The sequence below is a fragment of the Neltuma alba genome, unplaced genomic scaffold (assembly GCF_004799145.2).
Source record: "Neltuma alba isolate B1F8T4 unplaced genomic scaffold, ASM479914v2 tig00013730_pilon, whole genome shotgun sequence".
Classification (NCBI taxonomy): domain Eukaryota; kingdom Viridiplantae; phylum Streptophyta; class Magnoliopsida; order Fabales; family Fabaceae; genus Neltuma; species Neltuma alba.
In genome coordinates this window covers 73640-98714 of record NW_021637878.1, presented here as the reverse complement: position 1 = coordinate 98714, position 25075 = coordinate 73640, and the positions used below count along the sequence as shown (strand labels likewise).

The 25075-nt window shown below is 36.8% G+C and overlaps 6 protein-coding genes across 6 annotated transcripts; 5 read left to right on the top strand and 1 right to left on the bottom strand.

Annotated features, from left to right (window-relative positions):
• Positions 1 to 5331: 5331 nt before the first annotated feature.
• On the top strand, positions 5332 to 10448 carry LOC114738977 (probable alkaline/neutral invertase D). Its single transcript, XM_028927043.1, has 5 exons — positions 5332 to 5390; positions 5981 to 6378; positions 7645 to 8076; positions 8862 to 9420; positions 9735 to 10448. The coding sequence occupies exons 2-5, from the start codon at positions 6001 to 6003 to the stop codon at positions 10028 to 10030; spliced, it is 1665 nt and encodes a 554-aa protein (XP_028782876.1). The 5' UTR covers positions 5332 to 5390; positions 5981 to 6000; the 3' UTR covers positions 10031 to 10448.
• A 1677-nt stretch (positions 10449 to 12125) lies between these two features.
• On the top strand, positions 12126 to 13022 carry LOC114738985 (glycine-rich cell wall structural protein 2-like). The gene has a single exon (XM_028927051.1). It carries the CDS (start codon positions 12281 to 12283, stop codon positions 12734 to 12736), a length of 456 nt encoding a protein of 151 aa, XP_028782884.1. The 5' UTR covers positions 12126 to 12280; the 3' UTR covers positions 12737 to 13022.
• Positions 13023 to 17365: 4343 nt separating this feature from the next.
• LOC114738956 (uncharacterized) lies at positions 17366 to 18012 on the top strand. Its single transcript, XM_028927020.1, has 3 exons — positions 17366 to 17670; positions 17781 to 17815; positions 17899 to 18012. The coding sequence occupies exons 1-3, from the start codon at positions 17436 to 17438 to the stop codon at positions 18010 to 18012; spliced, it is 384 nt and encodes a 127-aa protein (XP_028782853.1). The 5' UTR covers positions 17366 to 17435.
• Positions 18013 to 18180: 168 nt separating this feature from the next.
• LOC114738984 (uncharacterized) lies at positions 18181 to 19269 on the top strand. Its single transcript, XM_028927050.1, has 3 exons — positions 18181 to 18342; positions 18440 to 18708; positions 18789 to 19269. The coding sequence occupies exons 1-3, from the start codon at positions 18270 to 18272 to the stop codon at positions 19101 to 19103; spliced, it is 657 nt and encodes a 218-aa protein (XP_028782883.1). The 5' UTR covers positions 18181 to 18269; the 3' UTR covers positions 19104 to 19269.
• Positions 19270 to 19400: 131 nt separating this feature from the next.
• On the bottom strand, positions 19401 to 20203 carry LOC114738986 (salt stress-induced hydrophobic peptide ESI3). The gene is made up of 2 exons (XM_028927052.1): positions 20123 to 20203; positions 19401 to 19688 (listed from the first exon to the last, which is right to left on the bottom strand). Exons 1-2 carry the CDS (start codon positions 20201 to 20203, stop codon positions 19605 to 19607), a joined length of 165 nt encoding a protein of 54 aa, XP_028782885.1. The 3' UTR covers positions 19401 to 19604.
• A 1091-nt stretch (positions 20204 to 21294) lies between these two features.
• Positions 21295 to 24260, top strand: LOC114738955 (Golgi to ER traffic protein 4 homolog). The gene is made up of 11 exons (XM_028927018.1): positions 21295 to 21339; positions 21537 to 21616; positions 21863 to 21941; positions 22053 to 22134; positions 22219 to 22460; positions 22535 to 22618; positions 22727 to 22773; positions 23086 to 23214; positions 23706 to 23790; positions 24026 to 24103; positions 24228 to 24260. The coding sequence occupies exons 1-11, from the start codon at positions 21295 to 21297 to the stop codon at positions 24258 to 24260; spliced, it is 984 nt and encodes a 327-aa protein (XP_028782851.1).
• Positions 24261 to 25075: the final 815 nt, after the last annotated feature.

The following is a 25075-nucleotide window of genomic DNA, read 5'->3' as shown; positions in this document are numbered from 1 at the left end:
TTTAGGTACATGGGCTTGGAGTAGCAACACTACTGTTGAATCCAGATTCTCCCCTACCAATATTAGAGGTCGGTGAAAAGAGTACATATATCAATAGATCACATTACTCATTGATCTTCTCTATCTTCCATAGATCTTTCAATCCCGGAAAGAGATCCATACTAAGGACAGCGGCACCTGCACATTCACCAACTAATATTTAGTCACGAATATGATGTTTAAATAAATAATGAGACCATAATATGGCCATATATACGTTGTACTACTTGTCCAAATGAGCAATAAGTCTTCTGAAAGAAGAAGCATCACAAGGCAGAACAATCCCCTGGGGGTTATTAAAGCCATATTCATCAGCAGCTTTGTCTAGCAATTTCTGGAACATAGGATTCTTCAGGTATGTCATAGGAACCACAAATCTTTCCATTTCCATCCCCACATACACCACAAAGTGACCTTTTGGAGTCCCTTTGACCTCTTCTTTCTTTGACATCATCTGCTGGGAGAAACCACACAGATATTACCTAGTGCACCAGGATGCGAACGATATGCTGCATTATATCATCTCGAAATGGATATATGGGGCTTGAAAAGTGTGCCATTTTATGATTTGTTTTTTCTTTATATCCGCAAATTCAAGATAAGGTATGTAGGGGGGCAGTAGATAAAAATTCTTAACCAAAGACTTTCTAAGCCACTTTGACCGGTAGACAACAGATAAATTTAGTTCATCAATTAAAGTGCAATATGTAGTTTAGTGTACATACACTCCCACTTCTGTCGCATTTGATATTTACCGAAATGTTTTAAAGAGGCTTGAAACAAACTTCTGATCTCCCTAGCTAGCTCCTTTAGTTTTAATTAATTGAAACAAAGCTAGTCTTGCCATTCGACTGCAGTTAAGCCCTTTTGTGACTTAGATTTTATGATAACAGAAGTTTAACCCGTTTTTACCAGTTTTGACCAATTTTTTTTAATCAATCTTTTGACTGGTTTCCTATTGGGCAGCTTTAGAGAATTCTGAATCAGACTAAAATATATAATTTGTTGGGTCACCATTCCCAATCTGATATTATTCTAAAAACGACATTGATATCACTCTAAATTAATTTCACTCAATATTATGAAAGAAGGAAAGGGACTGGAGAAAGATCATGTTACTAAATTAGCTCTGAGATTAACCAATTAACATGCAGTGAACTGGATTCATGCAGCCCAAATTGCATCTACAAAAGGGTGGTTAATTAATCAACTGAAACAAATATCACTTTTTGTTAAGGGAAGAATTAAAAAAACGAAAGGATTTGATTGCAGTATTTCGAATTTGATGATCAGAATATTCTTAGATAGGTTAATCCCCTTCTTAAATAACTTTAATTTCACAGTAATTTTAGGCATCAATTCGAAATTTAATTAAATTCAACAGTGATTTCGAACAGGCACACCATACGGGCAATGGTGGAGAGAAACGTTACCCCTTTTCAGTTCAGCTAATCCTATCAGTTAATCATAATTAAAACTTCTACAGTTCGTACTAGACAGAAATATGTAGCTTCCGGAAAAGCTTGCCGTGAAAGTGGACTTTTCAGCACCATACACTGCAACAACATATGTAGTCCTGCGTTCCAAAAGGATACATGCATGCACAGCAGAGAGAGAGAGGTGGGGGAGGGCCTAGAGGCTAGCAATATAGGGCAATGAGTGATTTAGTGTGGGCATTATTAATGAAGGTTGTCTGAGACTCTGAGGATATATTATAGCGAAGCTGGATCTTGTGATTTACTTGCACTCGCACATGGTGTCTCTGTGCACATCTGAATCTGCATGCATGCAAAAACAAAACACCTTCCATACCCAACCATAAGAACCCTCACCCTTCTCATCAAACCACAACGTGCATGGCTTGTCCCGCAAAACGACGTCATCTCTGATCACTGAATCTAGTTACCTCTTCAGATAATCCCCAGCTCCCAAACAAGCTCGACAATGATGTGCCCAGAAAGAATATTATAACCAAATTGACATAAAGTAGTTCTCCATATATATTATCTTTCAAATATAATCCTATATTCGAATCCACCGGCTGCATGGAGGAGGAAAGAGTCGCTTTTAACTTTTAATTAGTTTATCGTAGTCGTGAACGTATGAGAAGCTAATGATGATTGCTTTTTCTGGCAAGTGGGTTATTGTCACATAGATTCAGATGAACGTATTTTCTCTTCCAAAACCAGTTTTTTTATTGAAATAAACAAGCAAGGAGTAGTTTATATGGTCAAGCAGCTTGGTTTGCTGCTTCAAAAATAATTAACTGACAGAACAAGAGTTTCTTTTTGGCCAAAGGTAGTACACAAGGAACGAGTGCAACTATCATATCTTAAACCAGTAGAATGTTTACTAGAAAAGTAATAAAGTTTCTTGTAAAACATATATAAAGTGGAAGTAATTAATAAGCACTTCGATATATAAGAGTTTGAGTTCTCTACAGCGTGAAGGTCATAAACTATTCAATAATATTAGACTACTTTTGATAGATACACAAAGGATTTGGGGTATGCGTGCGTGCGTGCGTGCGTGTGTATAGTGAGGGAAAAAATCCACTGGTTGCATCGGCTTTTAGTTTGGTTGACTTATCAGATAAAGAGTTTATTCATTGTGAATTCCAACATAATACATGATTTCATAGTATGATCACATGGTTTTCATAGTATACCTCGCTAATTTCGGATTTCTTTAATACTACAACCAAACAAATATTATATGATTAGCCATAATCAACTACCAAATTATCTCTTTGAAATGAATTTTGAGATCTTTTTGTAATCATCAAAACAACCAAGTGGTCGACTGAAATTAAGGGTTCGATTCTTAACATATGCAATCTTTTATTTTATATACAAAGATTGTATTATATTAATTATTCTATGATTAATTTTTTTTCCATAAATTCTATAATTAACTCTTGAGACACCCCATACATCTCTAACGAAAATCGCATACAATTCTGCTAAAATCATATGTCTTCCCCCTTTCCTTTGTTTGCTAACATAAGAATGACTTGGTCACTAATTACAAAAATACTCGATTAATCGAGTCATCATCACCATAAAACAATTGAATTACCAAATACTGATTACATACACATTCAGCAATGGGAAAAGTCAATTATCGATCAATTTGTCATAATCTATGTTTTATTCGTATTATACTAGTAGTTAATTAATTTTAAGTGTGAATAATTAATCCCTCTGTTTTTTGAGGAAAAAATTTGGCAAACATTCATTCAAATTAAGTTTAGCTGGGCGCGACTAAATAATAGCCCATTAATAAATCAATGCGACCTTTTATGCCAATTAAGTTCTACTGGCCTTCATATCTAAGCTAGAAAGCCAAAATTTAAACGAAAACGTCGTCCTCGCCGTGTTCAAGCAAGTCAATTCGTTGAATCCAATTGACACAAACTAACAACTTTTGGTCCTTTCTAAAAATATATCAGTTTTTTAGCGTCTTCTCTTTTTAATTTAATTAAAATATCAATATAAATCAATCATTAATTTATATATAAAAAGCTAACTTTCTAGGTAGCTGAGAAAGTATTCTAGCTACGTGGTCTTTGGACTTTGGATCCGGTGCAATTTTAAAGAAACGCATGAAGTACACATTTTACTTTATTATTTTCGAAAGAAAAGGATGCGGGTAGATGCCAAGCAAGTTAAAATGACTTGTAAAAAATATTAAAATAAGATTAAAGGAATACTAAATCCAAATGTTATAGTCTTTTTTTATTTAAAAAAAGAAAAAGAAAAGTTCACGGTACACATGGTGGAGTTCTAAGTTCTAATTCCTACCACCAGCTGCGTCGAATTGATTGAAAGTAAATCATTTATGAGAATCAAGTAGTTGAGCAAAATTATATTAACCAGAGCCGTGACCCATTTGGCTTGTTGAAATGTAAGAACCGGGCTTGGGAAAATATATAGGTCCAAAATGAGCAGCCACAAGCGGATAAGCATCCAAGTTATTATAAGTCAATGAGCATTTATTACCCAAAAAAAAAGTCTATGAGCATTTAAAGTTTCAAAATTTCTCATAGAAAATATTAAAATTCAATTCAAGCTTAGTGGAAACTTGATTAAATTCAAAAATGAATGTTAACACGACATCACTCTGGTGCAACCCTCAAATGTAAAGGAGAGAATTTGTGACGAACTCTTAATCTTGAGACTTGAATTCCCTCAAGGAGGAAGAAGCATTCAAACCAAAGCTGTTCCTGTTTTCATTATTTCAGCATGCTTTATTTTATATTTTTTTAGAGAAATGAATAATATTTATTGCATCCTTTTTTTATGAAAAAAATTTCTCAAGTTGCCTAAATTAATTAAAATTTATTTTGTCTCATTATTTGGAACAAAATTTATATACGGAGTATTGATTGAAGAAAAAAGGAAAAATATATGGACAAGGATGAATGAAATGAGATTTAAAATATGGAGAATTATACTACTCCTTCGGTCCTAAATATAAGACACTTATACACTAGTATAAGTGTCTTATATTTAGGACCGCAGGAGTAATAAATAGCCAAATTCATAAATTCCTAGTTAATATAGTAAAACACGTACATTATCATTCACATAATGTAAATTTATTATTTAAAATACTCCTGTGGTCCTTAATGTAGGGATTAATTAGAGAGTTGATGTTGGTACTATATGTAAGACCTATTTCATATTTGTATCAATTTTTTCCAAATTTTTTTATTGATATTCCCTCATAATAATCAAATAGGAGAGAGATAAAGGGAATGAAGAAAAATACTTGGGGTATTTAAAAAAGGACATATTATATCAATTGATTTAACTGACATTCATAATATGCTTAAATTATCTGATTAAGTTTTACCTTAAGGACTGGAGGAGTGTTTATTAGGCGCATGACGTAAATTCATAACTAAACAAGATATTTAACATTAACAACTAATCGGCACAAATTTATGAGAGGGCAGTAGTCCTTAGAAATGAAAATGTGAGAATTTGGTGGTTGCATGTAATTCTGCATTAAAAATACAAACGGCACGTGCTAATTGCTATGATCGACCGTTCCGGTGATCCCTCGGCCAGGTTGCAAGCTGCTACACGGGCGTTAGTTTGCATTAGAAAGAAGAGGCAAAACAGAAACAAATCAATCACAGAAAGCAGAGTTCCCTTCCGCTGCTCTTCCTCTCTCGCCACACTCTTCCTCTCCCATTCTCGTTCTCATTTATACTACATGCTTCTTTTTTCCTTTCCTTCCCTCTTCTTCATCTACCTCTTCCCCACCACCATTCGCCGCGGAATTTAGCGGCCGCCCCCCGTGTCCTCCGTCCGACAATCATCCCTCCTGCGTCTCTTCTTGAGGTTCGTTCCTTCTCTTTATACCTGTGAGCGTCTTTCTGACTCTTTTCCTTCTCTTACATTTCTTCTCAACAATGCTTCAGATCTATTCCTTTTTGGATGTATTGGTGAATTGAACTAGTTTCGTTTCTGACCTCGCATTTTGACTCTGTTATGCGTGTTTCCTCGTCTAATATTGTCTTAGTCATGTGATGATGGTGCTTTTTGACGTTCTTGTTGGATCCTGATTTGTTGCTCGTTTCAGTAAGTCCATGAGTGAAATTCTCGCTGGTCTCACAATGCAGTATTTTTAACTAATATTCATACTGCTATATTTATCTGTAACTGATAGTATAATTACCAGACGATGAAACTCTTACTTTCGCATTGCCTTTTTTCTTCTTCCACGCTGATAAAAGTAATTTTGTATGTATTATTTCAGGGTGTTATTCCCGGTACGTCTGGTAGTGCAGTCCTTTTTTGCTTAAAATTTATCAAGCTTTTATTTTTCTTCCCTCTTTTACTTAATTTCCCTTAAGTATTGAGAATAGTATTTAGCCATCATAGATAGTTTTCTGGATGTAGCCCCCTATTTTCTCTTATTATCATTTCAGTATTGCAGAAGTGGACAAAAATGGATGGGCCTGGGGAATTTCAGTTTGTCAACTCGAACTGCTCTATCTCTGATATGGATGATTATGACATCTCACGTCTCATTGGGAAGCCAAGGTTGAACATAGAGAGACAAAGATCATTTGATGAGAGGTCACTGAGTGAACTGTCAATTGGTTTTGCAAGAGGAGGAGCGGACAATTTTGAGACATATTCACCTGGAAATAGATCTGGTCTTGACACTCCAGTTTCATCAACTCGGAACTCATTTGAGCCTCACCCTATAGTTGCTGATGCATGGGAATCCCTTAGAAAATCCCTAGTATATTTTAGAGGCCAACCAGTTGGCACAATCGCAGCTGTTGATCATCAATCTGAGGAAGTTCTAAACTATGATCAGGTGAACAATTCATTTCATGACGAAAGATCTCACTCTATTTTTTGGGTGACCAGTTGACATTTTAAAACATATGAACTATGTTAAACTGATTGAGTTATGAAATTGAGGCACTGGCATATGCTTGCTAGACAACGTCTTTTGACTTGGAATCCAAAAAAAATTGGATTATTGAGAAGTAATTGAAGAAAATTTGAACCTGGAACATCATATAATATTGAGGGTTACCGAGTCATTTACAATGGGAGACATATGAGTTGAGATATAAGAACTTAAGTTACTGCATAATTTACAATGTGAGACATGATGAATTTGAACATAATTGAAATATAACAGCATAAATTATTGCATTATCTCTACGCAATATGGAAACTCTAACCGGCTACATTTTTCATGAGCCATGCATGAATAGCGCGGCTTTTCAAACTCTAAGCAAAACATGGCACCCACAATAGTTTACGATATAAAACATGCTATGGATAACTGCTTAGTTGATGTGTAACAATCTTAGGTTCCTCTTAATAAAATAAATTTGTCTTTTATGAGATAATATACAAAAAATGGAGGCTTCACTATGTATTTGGCATGCATTTTTTGTTCAAAATTGACTGAAAACCATCAATCACAATTAAAAGTGTTTCAAAAATTAGTAGTTTGACATATAACCTTGGCATGTGCTGCTTTTGGAAATAGCAATTTTGGATTATTTTTGCATGACAAACTCCAGCCAAGCAAAGAAAGAAATCGAGAAACAGTCCAGACTCAAACAATCCGGAAAAACAAAGCACAAGCATAACTATAGTTAATTATTGAGAAAGGTTTTACTGCGAACAGTTTTCTGCACTTGCTGCATTTTGAAGCTGTAATTACCAGAATATAGATATTGATTTACCACATGGACTTAAATGTTGCTAGTGAAACGCTCTGCATCTGTGTGTGCGCGTGTGTGTGTGTGTATTTCCCCCTGGTACGATAAATGGCAGTAGGGAAGCCAGTCCCAGTCCCAGGATCATCAGGCGAGATGCCAATGCCTTGGATCGGACCTACATTTCTTTGTCGATGTACATAATATATTGCGTCCCATGAGAAATTGTTGACTAAGGCATGAAGCTCTTGGCTTTTTTTGTGAGTCTTGTTAAGTACACAACTCAGAGTGTCAAGGACTAAATCTTTTAATATTGATGTACTAATGCAAGACAATTAACAGATAGTTCGCGAAGAAATGTATTAAATGAAATGTGCCTTTATTGATCACCTTTTACTTTGTAGGTTTTTGTTCGAGATTTTGTGCCTAGTGCTCTGGCCTTTTTGATGAATGGTGAACCAGATATAGTTAAGAACTTCTTACTGAAGACACTGCATCTTCAAGGCTGGGAAAAAAAAGTAGATCGGTTTAAGCTGGGTGAAGGTGCCATGCCAGCTAGTTTCAAAGTTCTTCATGATCCTATTAGGAAAACAGATACTATTGTAGCAGATTTTGGTGAAAGTGCAATTGGAAGAGTTGCTCCCGTTGACTCTGGATTTTGGTGGATCATTTTGCTTCGTGCATACACAAAGTCTACTGGGGATCTAACCCTGGCTGAAACACCAGAGTGTCAAAAGGGAATGAGACTTATATTGACTCTGTGTTTATCAGAGGGGTTTGATACATTCCCTACTCTGCTTTGTGCGGATGGATGCTGTATGATTGACCGAAGAATGGTAAGTCAAACTGCCTAATCAGTTTGATATGTCAATAATATTGATATTGCTTATTGCCTTGACAGATGCTATATTCCTAACTCTTTCCACTTTGTATTTGGAATTTTATCGACATTAATTTGACTTGACTTATAAATTGATCAGCTTTTCTCACTTGGATAACTATTTGTTCGTGTTTGCTACTGTTCATCTGAATTTGGTTTTGGTGTTAGTTTTTCCTTTAAGCATGCACTTGAATAGATGAATGTGTCAGATGAGAAGCAGACAGATGTGAAGATAAGCATGCTTGAGAAACATCGCAAGGAATTTCATGTTCTTCAAACAACATTAGCTTCAATCAGAATGGCTTCAGGAAATTAAATTTGGGTCATTGGAGCTTCTGTGCTCTGTTGAGGACAGTGAGGAGCTTAATAATCTTACAGCCACTACTTCACAATTTTCCTTCTTAAATCAATACATCTGATGAGTTATAATCTGTGTTTTCATCCACTTGCATCAGAAGGGGTGGATGCATGATCTGTGCTCATCGTTGCATATTTAATTATAGCCGTGATTATGTGTCATCTGAGAAACATATTTCTTGTAAACTCTTGTAGCTGCGTAATTTTCTTAACCAGGTCGAGCATTTTAGAGTGCAAGGTGATGCAAGATGCAGTTTTTGTTGCAACTCTCTCGTATTTCATATCTGATGACATACATACTAAGTAGTTTTCAGTTGTTTCTAGATAAGCTTTCTCTTGTTGCAACCTCTATTAGTTTCTTCTTTCTTTCTTTGTTTTTTCCAGGGTATTTATGGCTACCCTATAGAGATTCAAGCGCTTTTCTTCATGGCATTGAGATGTGCTTTGGCAATGTTGAAACAAGATGCAGAGGGGAAAGAATGCATCGAGCGTGTAGTGAAGCGTCTGCATGCACTAAGTTTTCACATGCGTGGTTACTTTTGGCTAGATTTCCAACAACTAAATGACATTTACCGGTATAAGACCGAGGAGTACTCACATACTGCAGTAAATAAGTTTAACGTTATTCCTGATTCAATCCCAGACTGGGTGTTTGATTTTATGCCAACACGTGGTGGCTACTTTATTGGCAATGTCAGTCCTGCTAGGATGGATTTCCGATGGTTTACTTTAGGAAATTGTATTGCGATTCTGTCTTCTCTTGCAACACCAGAGCAATCAATGGCCATAATGGATCTTATTGAAGCAAAATGGGATGAATTGGTTGGGGAAATGCCCCTAAAAGTATGCTATCCTGCAATAGAGAGCCATGAGTGGCGAATTGTGACTGGTTGTGATCCCAAAAATACCAGATGGAGTTATCATAACGGAGGATCTTGGCCAGGTGCTTCCCTTCTCTTCTCATGTTTAGTTATGCAAAATGCATTTAACGACTGTGGTCAATTATTTTTTTTCCCCTCCAGTTTTTATAACTTTTGGCCACCAGCTCTTAGTAACTCATGTTTTATCGGATGTTTTACTAAACCCAAATGCTTTGGGAATTACTAATTGACCGAGTAAATGACATAGAGCAAATGCTAAAGGATCTAACCATTAGGCGTTATGCTACGAAGTTATAAAGATAACGAAAGTGGATTTCTTAAATAGTTAAACACATGGTAGAAGCACAAGGTTTTGATGGGTGTGGTTTGAATGCAGTGCTATTGTGGGTGCTGACGGCTGCTTGCATCAAAACGGGGAGGCCACAAATAGCGAGACGCGCAATAGAGCTGGCAGAGAATCGGTTACTGAAGGATGGGTGGCCAGAGTATTATGATGGGAAACTGGGGAGATATATTGGGAAGCAGGCAAGAAAATACCAAACGTGGTCCATAGCAGGTTATCTGGTGGCCAAGATGATGTTGGAGGACCCCTCCCACTTGGGCATGGTTTCCCTGGAAGAAGACAAGCAGATGAAGCCAGTTCTTAAAAGATCGTCTTCTTGGACTTGCTAACGGCTTCAGTTGATATATTAGCAGTGGGGGAAAAGGAACAAGAGATTAAAACGAGATTATTGCTTTTAATAACAGGAACAGTGTATTCTTCTGGGCCAGCACCTTCGTCATTGGCTTCGTTGAAAGCGGGGCTCGTGTATAGTGGCGGCTGCTGCCTGGACTCGCCTCGCGTCACGCTTTCTCCCAATAACGAACACAAACTTCCAACATACCAGCTCATACATGCAAGAATCCTTGACGCTGTTTAGGCCCCCAGCGAAATTTTTTAGGATTCCGCTTTGGAATAGTGCTTCTAAGCACGGCATTTTGAAAACAAATGAATGAATGAAAAGGTAAAACCGTTTGAAAATTTAAAATTGAATAACATCAGAGTATCAGTGGCTAATAAGTTTGCACATAAAATTTGAAATCTTCATATTCAATGAATCATTGACTTGTCTCTTTTTGGTGTTGAGGGGCAGAATTTTGTGGAATTTAATTATTACTATTATCTTTGTGACACTTTTATTATTGTTATATGACTGTTGCTTGCTTATCCTCAATATGATTTTATGAGGGACAATGGATTGAATGGGCGGAAAATATCTCCTGCGGGAGCGCACATGGGTTTGGGCCACGAGATAGTGAGGAACGCTGCAAATTGGTACAATGGCCCACAATGAAGAATCACAAGTCAAATAATGGATTAACTATTTTGAGTGGGTTTTAAGGGCCCAATTACCGCAATATTGACCTTGCTTTCACGTGACCAACTGGGACGCCACATTCCTGTGCGCCCCAGATTTTAGGCACGCATTCTTCTTTTTCTTTTTTTTTTCCCGGCCAGGGCACATGTACCACATTCAGTCTTATAGTCAGTGTTAAAATATTTTTCTATTAAACCGTCTTTTCTTCGGGGGGAAGGGGGGGTGGCGGCAAAATTTTTTCAAGAATGTTTACGCCTAATATGTTGATTTCGGTGGATCAGAAATTATCATGTAAATATTCTGTTTAACATTGTGCCCGATGCGAGGAATTCAGTGTAAAAGAGCATGTTCAGAGAAAGTTATGCCACGTGTTTATGCATTGAGGCTTCTGGGCAAAAATGAAGAGTTTGATTGCGGGGTCATTCATGCTACATTGTTATGAGAATGATGATCCTTCGTATAAGCATTACATAACTATAATTAAATTCCGTTTTTTTTTTTAATGATGATGGAAATAACTGATATACGATCTTGTCATTAACATATTATTTGAGCCAGCGGATCAGTCGGTTGGAATTTGGAAATGCCCCTCCCCAGTGTGGCGGCAGCGGAGCAAGTAAACAGGGGGAAAAAAAGAAAAGAAAAGCGGAGCTAATCAAGTACACAAAACCGAAACGAAGTAAACAACATTGGAAGTGGCTTTAGAAAATATCTAGCCACGTTTGGTGAGCCTGCATAGGTCTAATAAAAGACATAGTGGATGTGAAAGTAAAGAATATTATTGAGCTTCCACGTTTGGGAATACAGAGAGGAGGAAGTTGGGAAGTTAAGCAGGGTGGATGAAACACGCATGAAGGCCGACCCCAACTGTCACAAACACTATGGGATGCACTGACACTGAGAAGGAAGCACAGATTGGGCCACCGCCACGACTTCTAGCTTTAATTTCAACAACACAATATTTATAGCCACAAAGCGTGGTGGCTTCCCTCCATCATCATCTTCATTTCATTTGTTTATTAATTAATTGAATGAAGCCGGAGAGAGAGGCGGTGGTGCAAATCCGGCGTGGCTTGCCTTCTTTCTTACCAACACGTGTGTTCGTTCACCACCATTCCTCATCCTCCTCTTCCCCATTATACTTTTGACTCCCCTTCTCTTCTCAGTTCTCACCCTACCCCCAGATATATACTCACTTATAAATTAATACTCCATCCTGTTAATAAATATTTTATTTTTAACATTTCTCTTATGTATGGGGGAAAAGTGCGCGAGAGTTTCATATATGAGTAGGAAAATTGAAAAAACAGTTGATTAAAATTTATAAATAGGATCGGCCGTGCTGTATATATCCAAATTAAACACTCTCATCCTCCACATTCACTCCACTCTATCTATCTATCTATCTGTGGTAGCCTTGCACTAGCCTTCATTCTCGGGGTGCCTACTTGTCATATATCATCATCATTATGTTCACGAAAGCCACTATATAAACCTGCTGTCATGCACCACAAAACCCCTCATCATCAGGTCAACACTCAGCACTCTTAAATCTCATCCCAACATGATATCCAACTTCTACCCCCTCGCTCTCTTCCTCTTCTTCTTCATCACTCTCACCGTGGCTTCCGCCGGCGACGGCCCCTCCAGAAAGATCGGTTCTTTCCAGCCCCAAATGGTTCCGCAGAGTACCGCAACCCCCACGGGGGCCACTGGTTCCGCCCACGGTCCCAACTGGGACTACTCCTGGGGCTGGGGCTCCGCCCCCGGCAGTGGTTGGGGCTACGGTTCCGGCTCTGGCCGCTCTCCCTCCGGTTTCGGCAGAGGCTTCGGCTATGGCTTCGGCTCCAGCTCCGGCTCAGGATCCGGGTATGGTTCCGGCTACGGATCAGGATCAGGTTCGGGCGGCGCTGGTGGCGGGGGCGGCGGGTATGGAGGAGGGAATGGCGGATCGCACGGTGGCGGCTATGGCAACCGCTTTCCGCCGTACAGTTGGAGTGGAACAAATAACAATGGGTAACTGATGTAACGGTGCGGATGTATGTAGGCGGCATATATAGCCACTGAATTAATATAATAATGAATGAAGTGTTTATGTTGGAGGGCATGGTATTAATATTGATAAAATAATATTAATATTAATACTAATGCACAACAAATAGTATAATAGTGTGGTGTGTATGCAGGAAATCTATAGCCAGCGCTAGTCATGAGCTATCTATGTATACGAGGTTTGCTTTTATGAGGTGAAAATCCTTTGCGTGTAGTGTTATATGCCAGTGGCTCACCCACAGCTTCCTCTCTACCACACAATCTGTCTTATTTTAATCACGTCCTTCATTAAATTAGGGCTAATAATTAGGGATCATTAAGTATAAAATAAAAGATCAAATTTTTTTGGCAAAGAGAAGTTCAAATATTAAATTAGAGATAGTTTTTTTTTTTTTTTTAGACTCATCAAAAAAAGAGATAGTTTTTTTAGTAGAAAACTGAAATCATTCTTAAAGAGTCAACTTACAAATACCAGAACTAGTCTCCTAGCTCAACATCTGCCCTAAAAGTTCCATGTGGAAGTTGGTCCAGGAAGGATAGACAACGTCCATACCATGAGAGGTTCTGGTCAAATAATTAGCTAAACCTAATAGTTATCTGCTAGTATAACCAATACTAACCTGCCAGTCCTGGTGGAGCAACAATCTAGTTTCGTCAATCAAATCTTTAAAAGGATGATCGACATCACTTCCCTTCAAGATCGGATTGATTGCCTCTATACAGTCAGACTTGACAACTATTTTCCTAAGATTCTTACACCAACAAACATTTAAACCATATAAAATCCCAAAAACTTCCGTCAAGGCCAAGGGTATTGAAACAGTATTGCATTGAAAACGACATAACTAGTTTCCTTCTTGATTTCGCAAGACCCCTCCACACGTGCTTCTTCCATCCCGAAGTACTGATCCGTCCACCTCCAAGTAAGCACAATCCCCATTGTTGTTACTGATCTCCGTAGGCATCTATTCGCTACTGAAGAAGGTGCATCTTTCCGCTAGTTCTTTATCCATACCGGCTCTGAAGAAGCTATCATTGGCATTAGTCTGTAAGACGGCCTGTGATGGCTTGAAAAGTTTCTTGCATCTTGATACCCAAATATCCCAGCAGATGTATCCAAATAAGTATTTCCATTGAAGTTTCTTTGTGTGCTCTTTTCTAGCTTCCTTCTTAAATTCCATCAGATCCAACTCTCTCCTTGCATATTTGTAAAGTCTTCCCACATTGAATCATCCACCATTGACTTCCAACGGTCTCTAACATTGGTACAATCCCTAATCATGTACATGGCGTCTTCCATGTTGCGGCATTTAAAAGGACATGATGGTTCCTCAAGCATCCCTCTATGTGTTCTCATCTCTGTTGTGTGCACTCGGTTGTGAGCTAGTAACCATAGGAAGGTTTTAATTTTCTCCGGTCCTGGCCATCTCCATAGGAGTCGCCACACGTTATCAGCCGCTCTTGTGTAAATTAGAGATAGTTTTGAAAAATGGTGGTTTTATTACCACACGCATGTTTAAGCATGATAACTAGCATCATTTTTTAAAAAAATTTGTTTCTTTTATTTAAGGCAGGATGTAATTATTTTTGTGTGGATACATTTAGCTCATAGGTTCGACTTAACAATTAAAATAAAACAATATACGCAATATGTTATTAGCATTTTTGGCCGGGCGTTTGCATATTTTAGAAATCATCAAATCCATTATTATACATCGGTAGAACTTAGGTAAACCATAAAAGTTTCTGCCCAGAAAAAACACCAAAGCTCGATGCATAGTAGAATTAACTAATTATTTGAAATAACTTTATCGAACACATGTTTATTCATGTAATATGACTAGATAATTTGAGCAGTGATTCACACAGACAACAGTAGGAGATTGATGTCAATCACGTGACTTAATGGAAAGGATAACTACGTACTCCTTTCAATTTTTATTATAAGATATTTTTAAAAGAACTAAATAGTTTTTGTTATAGGTGACTTCATGAAACATCAACTAAGCTTTTCTAGTATTACGACTATTGAAGATGATTATTAATCATAACGAAATAAATAATATAAATTTAAAAAAGAGTTCATTTAGATACCAGTAAAAATGAAAATCTGTTCTATTTTCATCTAAAGTTAATGATTCATTTATCCATTTTTTTAGTTCTGGTTAGTACGTAGGTTGTTAGAAATATATCTCATAGTAAGCTGCATATCTTTACAAACAAAGCGTTGGTCTGCCTATATATATACATACACCACATGAGCCATGCTCCACCCGAGTAGGGTAAGTAATGGGGTTAATACTATCTTTAACCCTGAAATTTAGTCTTATTATAGTTTTAGTAAAGACTTTTGGTCCTAAAACAAGATCTCACGACTAAAACTAAACCACTTGTTTCAAATTTCAAAAATAATCGAAACTAAAATGAAGTTAGATTTGGCAGAATAAAGATGATATTAATCCATAATAATTTAATAATCTGGTTAACTAGTGTAGCCGCAGTATCACGCAAAGGTAAGGAATTTACTCACGCGCACTTCACCAAGTAATCACGATCAATAAATAATGCAATGGAATCATCCGTCATTAATTTCTCCGATATTACCCCTCTTTTTCTTTATTTTCATAATCACTCTTTTTTTTTTTTGCCAACAAAATAATCAGTCTTTAATTGCCCATTGTCATTTCAACATCAGTACATAAAAGCCATCCCCATCTTAATTCATCATGCATGCCTAACAATTTGACCTTTATTTGGACTAATCTACATATTTTTTTGACGAACCGCAATTCAAACCCTTATAAATGGTTTACTCTAATATTATAGAGATAACGTTTTAATTTCATTTGTAGATATAAACTCTATTGTAGCATTTTCGAGTTCGGGTCTCATTTGTATTTGATTGTTAGCTAGGAGACTAAGTAACTAAATTTCTTAGCATAAAAGGAATATATGTTTTTATTATTTTTGTAAAATATCACATCAAAAATGAAAATAATTTTTCATGGATTTTTCATATATGAAAAAAATTAATTAATATATTATCATATAATCAAAGTAGTTTTTGAAAGGAATTTACTCCTGGAAATGAGTAATAAAACGAAACGGACAAAATCGTGGCCGCAAAGCGAAGTTTGAAACCAATTTATTACTGGCCTTTATTTGCGTAATTAATTAGGTGCATTTATAACTTGTTTTTCAAATACTGTGCCTCCAGTATTTTGTTTCCCCCTCATTGCCGCCACAATAAGCTATACCATCCATGGCTCTGGATCCAGAAATGGCTGTTCACCAATTTGGATGTTCTGGTAAGTGCTTGTGTGGTGGATGGAAATAGCAACCCATTTATCATCAGCGATACTTTTTACATGTGGCTTTCACTGATTTCTCAACGCACTCTTTGTTTCATTTCTCTCACTCTCTATCTCTCTCTTACAGACCAATCAAACACTGCTTTTCTTTCTGACAACCCCACATGTCCATGAATCAAAACATATAATAAATTAGTTGCATAGCAATGCTTCTATATACAGTGTCTTGTTGAATCCACATCTTCCATAGATATAACTTTCAGTAAAATTTTTATTTTCCAAATTTGATTTGGAAGTGCTACGTTTTATCATTCCCCTTCAATTTAGATAATCATGATTAATTGCTAATTTGAAATATATATTTTACAGTACGTTCGTTTCTCTTGAAATAAATGATATTATGGCAAGAAAAAGATTTAAATTAAAATTTAAACTTTCATTTAAAAATAAACTATCTACTTAATAAAATAATTAAGGCAAAAACGACGTGCATTAATTAGTCGGGGCCCGGTTTCATGTTGAAAATGAATTTAATTTGAAGTGTTATGGAATTCAAATTTGAGCGCAGATTGTAGGGAAAAGAGGAAGAAGGTGGATGTGAAGGATGAAGAGATGAAAGGCTTGGGATCAGAAGGCCAGTCCAAGTTTGATCTGAGAAGGAGTTTGGCATGGGATACTGCATTTTTCACAAGTCCTGGTACTCGTAATACTATAATTGCTGCAGTCAGACTAATTTAATGAAATTGAAATGGTTAATTATTATATGACAATCATGCGAGCATCTGTCTGATCAGGATTTCTAGAACCAGAGGAGTTGTTTCATTGTTGTACTTGGGACAATCAGAAGGCATCGGCAGAAATGAAAACTAAAGCTAATGAGTCCAATTCAAGGACCAGTTTAGCTTGGGACAGTGCTTTCCTCACCTCTGAAGGCATGCTCGCTCTTCACCTTTTTCCTTATTTTCAAACTTCTTACTTTGGCATTACGAGTTATTAGTTAGCAGGGTAAAATCTAGTTGGCGAAGTCTGTCTTTTATCCCGATACTCCAAGGAAGATTAGTCTTAATGGCTAGTAAAAGATAATCACATTCTCACCAAATTTAATACTAAAATCTTTTTGGGGTTTTAACAAAACAAAATAAGCATGCTGACAAAACTATGTAAACTACACCAACCACTTATAAACGCAGAAGTAAATTATACACAAGCTTCTTCTGAATTTGGCTAAAACTATGTAAACTTCCTTCTATGTCTAAATTTTGAAATATATAGAAACCTTGTCCAAATATATAATTTCAGCAAAATTCAATCAACAGCATATAGCTTATTGTTTGTTTGGCTTTGAAGCTTACGGAAATGATTGGTGTGGCAGGAGTATTGAATCCTGTAGAGCTGTGTCTGGTGAACAAAGGATTTAAGAAGTCAGAGATGCATCTTCTTTCTGCAATCCAAGAGCTAAGGATGTCGTCTCTCTCAACTGACAGTGATGGATCCTCCTCATTAGCCTCCCTTGAGCTTCAACTTTTTGAAGATCCCCAACCTCATGATACCCATCCTGTACCAAAGTACACACAAATGCACAAGATTCATCGTAAGATTCACTCCTTCATGTTTGTTATCTGCACTAGTATTAGCATATATAATGCAAGATATTTAATGTTTCTGTACCTTGGTTTGTCTTTGAACTTGCCAAATTCTCAGCACACAAAAGAATGGATGGCCCAACTCAACCTAAGGTACGTTCTTGTCACGGTTGACTAACTCTGTGCGGCCTTGAGGTTTTACTTTGAATGATGCATCATTTGCTCCGAAAATTCAGATGAAATCGTTGCCAAATCCCAGAAAGCAAACTGCCCATCAGTTTCAGAAAATTTCTAAAGAGGTTTCCACAACCCCATCACCAAAACAGGCATGTTCCTTCATAGTTAACTAGAATTTGAGTTTATTGTGACTTGCGATGCTGCTTCTAGTACTCTGCCCTCTGCGTCATTGAGCAATATCATGAATTGAAATCATATTTTACAATTCATTGAATGGGCTTGTAGTCTTTTTTTTTTCTTTTTTTTTTGAGACAAACTAATATATGTCTACTGATGAAAGTGTTCTGACGGAAGTGAATTCAATCCCTCATCATTATCTTGGTCATCTCTTAAGCCACCAAAATCATCAGGAAGGGTTAAAAGTACTGAAATGGCCCCCACCAAAAGGATTTCTCTGATTGCAAATGAAGTCAAACAAGATGGCAAACATGTTAACAAGACTGGTAAGCTCGAACATGATTATCACTGTGATAGCAAACCTGGTTACTATAAGGAATCTTACAAGAAAAAGGAACTGAAAAATTCATGTGCATGTGTTAGGGAAAAGTTCGATGGCAGCAGGTAAACCCAGATCGCCTCTAAAATCTTCACAAAGTGAAAGTGATTGTCATAATTCCTCATACATGAAAAAGAAGTATCACTGTATATCGTATATAGCCCCAACTTCAACAGCCTGCAGAGATCAGAGAGTTCGTCCCAAAGGAACTTCCATTGCACCACCAAGCAATTCTGTTCCATTGCTTTCTTCAACAAATTTAAAACCTTCTAGCATCCGATTGCCATTGCCCAAAATTGGATACTTTGATCAGGTCAGTCGCATTAGATTTTATTTAGGTCTCATGATTTAATCATGCTGCATTTTAACTTGGTTTACGGATTTCACTTACAGGTCGAAGCAGGAAGGGAAGAGAGTGGTGGACAAAATGGAAGTGAAAATAGATCAAAAGCACTGAAAGATAAAGATGATATTAAGATTTCAAAGGGTTGTTCTCAGCATTGTGAAGACAAAACCAAAGATTTCATCAGAAATCACAAAACGAGGACTAAAACTACCACAGAAGCACAAGCAGAGTTGTGTGCTAAGGGCAAGAGGCCAATATCGCACAAAGTGGCTAAAGTTCTTCCACGCCATTGTCAGGCAATTACAACTACTGGGGACGGTGGTGATGTACTCATAGAGCTTAGTACAAATCAAGATCCATAAAAACTTTAGCGAGCCGGGCTACATCCTAATACTCTGCCCTGTCAGAACTCTGAAGTGTTTATTAGATTTGATTGTGCTCGGAACAGACTGCAAATTTTTCTGTTTTCCGGGAAAGTATTCATGTCTTTCCCAGAAAAGAGTGTTTTCATATTTTCGTGATTAAGATAACTTTGCTTGTCAACAATCAAAACCATCATAATAAATGAAAAGAGCATTATGAAATTCGTTTCTATTGAAAAGAACTGCAATAACTGAGTTGAAATCAGATCGTGTTTCGTACTGATATTACACTGAATTTGAACTGAACAACTTAGAGTACAATGCAGATCACAAAGCCTGTTGCATCTACAGAATAATTATTATCATTCTATTAAGAACAGCTAAAACGTCTATCTTTCTAAAGACAACAGATGGGGAACAGAAGATACAGTAAAGTCGAACCCACATGCGTAAACCGGTGAAAATATTAAAGGGAAAAAAACAGAGCAGATATGTGAAGTATCATCCAACGAGGACATAAATGGCATATATAATGCCAGGTATATATCCCAAAATTGTCAGCAACAGGCATATCCAGAACTCCACCTGCAATTCCCAATTCATTTCCTATATCAGTCACTGTGTGTTTCTAATTAATGTAATTCATTCCTTACATAGACCGGGAATGAATCAAAAGAAAAATTCATTAAGATTCTCCTGACTCCAGAAATAGGAGTAATTTTCAAGCTATATAAACATTCATTGATGCGAGTCAGGAAGAAGGAAAACCGACAGTTAAGTTTAAAGGAATCTTATTTACTCGGAGAACATTTACAAGGGACTAAAGAAGTCAGCGAACTCAAAGTTTTCATTGAAAATTCTAACTAAATCTAAATTACTTCATATGAAACAAAAAAAAAAAATTCTGAAGCTAATTTTGCTTGAATAATGAAAGCAACAGAAATACAGAAAAGAAAAGTTGTCATTAAAAAGTAAATAACATGGGGAGAAAGAGAGAGAGAGGGAGAGAGGGTACGTACTCCACAGCCATATCTGAGGAAGACTCCAACAGGTGGAAGCAATATTGCTAAGATAACTTCTAAGAACGTCTCTGAACCCATCACCGTCCTTTCCTCCTCTTTCAGTCTTATCGTCTGCGTACTTCTTATAGAAAGGGTTCAAAGCAGCATGGGAAGACACGTGTATGGGATCTTGACACGTGTGGCCTCCTTGATGACCATGTTGTGGCTGTAAAAATCATACTCGTTCATATTTACATGCAGATGAGATAAACATCATTCCAGAATGTGTCCTCTTCATGCCTGCATTTATTTCAACGATCCAGATTCAGATTCCAATGAATAAATGAAAGCAGAGCTAGTAGAGTAATAATTTTGGGCGCCGTGATATCCTGTCGGAACATTGTTTTAATTTTTAAACTCTGCTGTCTTCGATGCCTAAAGAACATAGACGTTAGAAGCGAATGGAAGAAATAAATATACCAGTATTTATTGTCTGTTATGCATGATGAGCAAATGATTTTTATTGGGCTTTTGTAGAATTTTACAGATAAAAACTACTACATCTAATTGCTACCCGATTAAAACTTGATTTTATTTTTTTTTTTTTTGGCCAGCAAAAACTTGATTTTATTGGACCTCTTTCAACTTTCTTTGTCTACGGGCTTTGTATACGGATAAAGCCAAATTATGTTTTATTTAGGGGTTTAATAATTTTATTTGTAAAAAAAAAAAAAAAAGAAGCTAAAAGAGATTCTTGCCGCCCAACTTAAATATGACTTTGTAAGTTGACCTCGCATTCATATCTCAGCTGAGGTGCTGAGTTTGAGCCTAGAGTCGTTCCTGAAAACAAAAAAGAAGATTCATTTATATCAATTAAATTGGAGAATATAAAGGAGGAAACAGTCTATCTGATTTATTTGACAAGTATAAATATGGGTTGAATATTATTATTATTATTATTATTATGATGCACAAGGAGGATAAACAAAACTGAGAGGGCTTCATATTTATTTATTGTGAGAATTGTGAATGGCGTATAATAAGCTGAATTGGCAATAAATATGGCGGGTAAAGCGTCTGGATTTGTGATGTGAAAGGCAAGGCAAAGCGCAGGTCTTGATTCTGCGTCAGTTTCAGTTGGTTTCCTTCTTCCCCCCACGAATTGCCTCAATCATTTCTCTGCCGTCGCAATGTCTCGAGAGAGAAAAAGAGCCGTCTTACCTCCTGCCCAAGAGGTATCCACGTACCCACCCTGTTGAATTCTTACATTCTACCTATCATCATTAATTAATACCTTTGCTATTCAACAGAGATGCATCCTCACAGGAAATTTTCCCTTCTCACTTCTTGTTCCTTGCATCCTCATAATAGCTTTTCCGCCTGTGGATTCATTTCCTATATTTATTATCTTGTGATATGAAATTATATGCAGCATATTGATAGATTGGAGAAACTGGTAAAAGAGGGCAATTACTATCGAGCTCAACAAATGTACAAATCTATCAGCACCAGGTTCAAACCTCTCAGTTTCATTTCATGGCTTTCCAATCGATCACTATATTTGATTCTTAATTCTAATCATTATGGTAATGGGGAAATGCAAATAAGCTCACGTGATTTATTCCCTGTTCTCAAGATATCTCTGTATATATTTTGAAAATAGAAAATAAACACGTGTGTGTGTGTGTGTGTGTGTCTGTAAGTTTCCATAAAATAATTTACTGAAACAGAGATTGATCTGATGAATGGTACGTACAGATATGTAAATGCTGAGAGGTTCTCGGAAGCTTTAGACATATTAGAATCAGGAGCATGCCTGCAGCTGGAAGAGGGACAGGTCATAATACTTTTCATTTCAATTCAGTGTATTTACAAGTTTGTAGGGAGGGAATTAAAATGCGTAGGTTATGAAATTAACTAGGGGTTGATGGATGGATGGATGGATCAGGAAATCTGCGGAGCAGAGCTTGCCTTAATATTTGCGGAGACACTAGAGCAGGGCAAAATTCCTTGTGACGATCAAAGTCTTGGTATATACATGTATATCTGTGTGCTGTGTTTTTGTATATGTGTGAATGAAGAAGGATGAATGGGTAATAATAATAGATAAACAGGGCGGGTGAAGAAAATATACAGTAAGTTTCCGAGAGGGACACTGCCGAGTAACTTGGAGGATGAGGAAGACATGCAGAAACTAACAGAAGCGCTTGGGGTGGCCAAAATAAGAGTCGACGGCTGTTCCTCTTTCTTGAAAGCCGCCATCCGCTGGTCCGCCGTCTTTGGTCCCGACGGTCATGGCTCTCCCATCCTTCACCTTCTGCTCGCTGAATACGCTTATTCTGAGTCCCCCGAGCCGGTAATTCATCCATATTCACCCCTTTCATTCTTTTCTTTATTCTCATTTGTGATTATTAATTCATATTATTGCAGGATATGGCTAAGGTGACTTATCATTTTGTGAGAGGAAATGATCCTTCCATGTTGGCTTCTACTCTTGTCAATTTTATGTCCAAGGTGTACATTCCTGCGTGCTTTCTTCTTCTACTTTTACAAAATTAATTAGGGACTAATTACTATTCTTCCACAAGCTTCTACTAATAAGCCTCTCCAACTACTTTTTAGTGTTATCCTGGAGAAGATGATTTGGCCATTGCTCGAGCAATTTTGAGGTAAACAAGAGATTTTCGTTGTTCTCAATGTATGCTAAGCTTCTTATTCGTTTAATTTAACTTTTGCAATCTGATCAGTCCTACCTCTGTGTGTGTGTGTGCGTGTTTTTTTTTTTTTTTTTGGGGGGGTGTTGGAGAGACACGGGGAAAAAAGGAAGATGGTGGTTGTAGAAATAACATGATTTTCATATTTATTAATATATTTTTTGTGCTACTTTTTATGAACGTAAAGGATCTAGCAAATTTTTATCAATGTACAAATTAACAAAGTTTCATAGCTAGAAATTACCTATTTCTTGCGTGACATGACAGGTACTTATCTTCAGGTAATCTGAAAGATGCAAAAATACTTATGGAAGTTATAAAGAGAGAAGCTGAGGCTGCAGACATTGAGTTCCCTCAGACAGACTTGATGCAGTTCGTCAGTTTCCTTTTGCCAACGTACGTAAGTTTTCATCTTTTTCTTTATGGACTGATTCATCCATTCTTTGTTCTTCAGTCCACATATAAAGAATAGACATGTAATGCGTTGCATTGATCCATGTTGAACTGATAGATTACTAACTGCATCAACTATTTTTGATAGGTAATTAAACTATTTCCATATGTTTGTGTGTATTTAACTCCTATTTTGTTTCCTGGTAATGATTGGTACTATTTGGATCCTGTAAAGTTCAAGCCTTGGGGATGAAATCCTACACAAAATACTAATACTCTGTGTTCATCTTTCTTTATGTAAACAAGACAATCTATATATAACACTTAAGTATTAGGCTATCGGTACTCTGCATACAAGTTCATGTTTAGATTCATCATTGAATAACAACTGTGTAAAGATTTCAGAATCAGTTTTAGCTTGTCTACGAAATCCTAAGATCTATTGAAAATTCTGACTCTGTCTATAAATTCTTCCCCTTCTGCCAACGATGCAGGTTGGAGAGAAATGTTTTTCCTCTTTTTACCATGCTGAGATCGAAATATAAGTTATGTATTAGCAGGGAACCTGGATTCAACGAGGTTAGTACAGATTACGCACAATAGTATGAGATGAAATGAGATTCAGTGCATTGCTTGAAGCTTTTTCGTTACCTTCTCCCAAGTCTCACCGTACTCAACTCTTCAACATAGCCATATGGTTTGCTACGAATTTAATTTGACATAATGATATATTAACAATATATGCATGCGGGGTTATTATTGAAGTTGAATAAATGAGTGTGGTTGGCTTGACATGAAAGTGTGGTGTACGTAGATGATAGATGCCATTGCGGAGAAATTCTATGGGGTGCAGCGAAGGAATGCCATGGGCATGTTCGAAGATATATTCAAGGTCCCTTTTCTGACCATCTTAACTGATTTCTTCTCCAATTTCATTTTGGAATATAAAACACACGCGCACAGAGTGTTTATTTTTGGATTATCATAACTGATCTCTTGATTGAAATTATACGCAGACGATGAAGATGCCTAATGATGTTCGATTTTGAGATATCGCATTGAATTACTTCTCCTACGGTAAATAAGTCTGACAAAATCTGTACGCTATGTTATGTGGGGTTATTGAAGATTCTTATGCTTGTGTTATTATGTTTTATGTCCACTCTATCCCACCTTGGAATCACCAGCTTCATTAACTTCTAACACGTCTTCATCCTTTTCTTTTCTTTTCTTTTTTAATCATTTTATGCATTCCAAAATCCATCCAATCTAGTTACTCTGTCAGCAAAACTTAACTTTTCTAGCATATTTGATGGAGTACTCCTCGTCTAAAGTTTTATTATAAATGTTTTGTATAGTGTATAGTTCAGAGGGAAAAGATTAAATGAGCAAAATAAATAAATGATAAACATATATACACATGCTTCTATTTTACGTAACTCCCCCTGAACTCAAACGATTTTACTAACAAGGAACCGAATTACGTCCTTCCAACTGTCACTGAGCAACAACGTCAGCTTTTCAAATGAGGGCACCGTTAAGTTTAAGAATCAACTTGAGTTCAAATTGGATCATATATCTAGAGATTATCAAAATAAGGTTTTAGAGTTTTTATTTAAGTTGAAGCTCCCTCATTTCTTCTGCTTGCATGAACTCGTTGTAAATGCTTGCAGATAGACCAACTACGAAAGAGTCGTACCAATTAAGCTTGCCGGATGAAGACTGCCTGACTTGCAATGATCTTTTTCCTCAGTCATAGCACAAGAAGAATGCTTAAATATCAGCGTCAAGCTTTCATTATAGGACCTCTCTTTCTTCTCATTCCTCTCTTGCCATAAATAGGCAGAAAAAGAAAGAGAAAAAG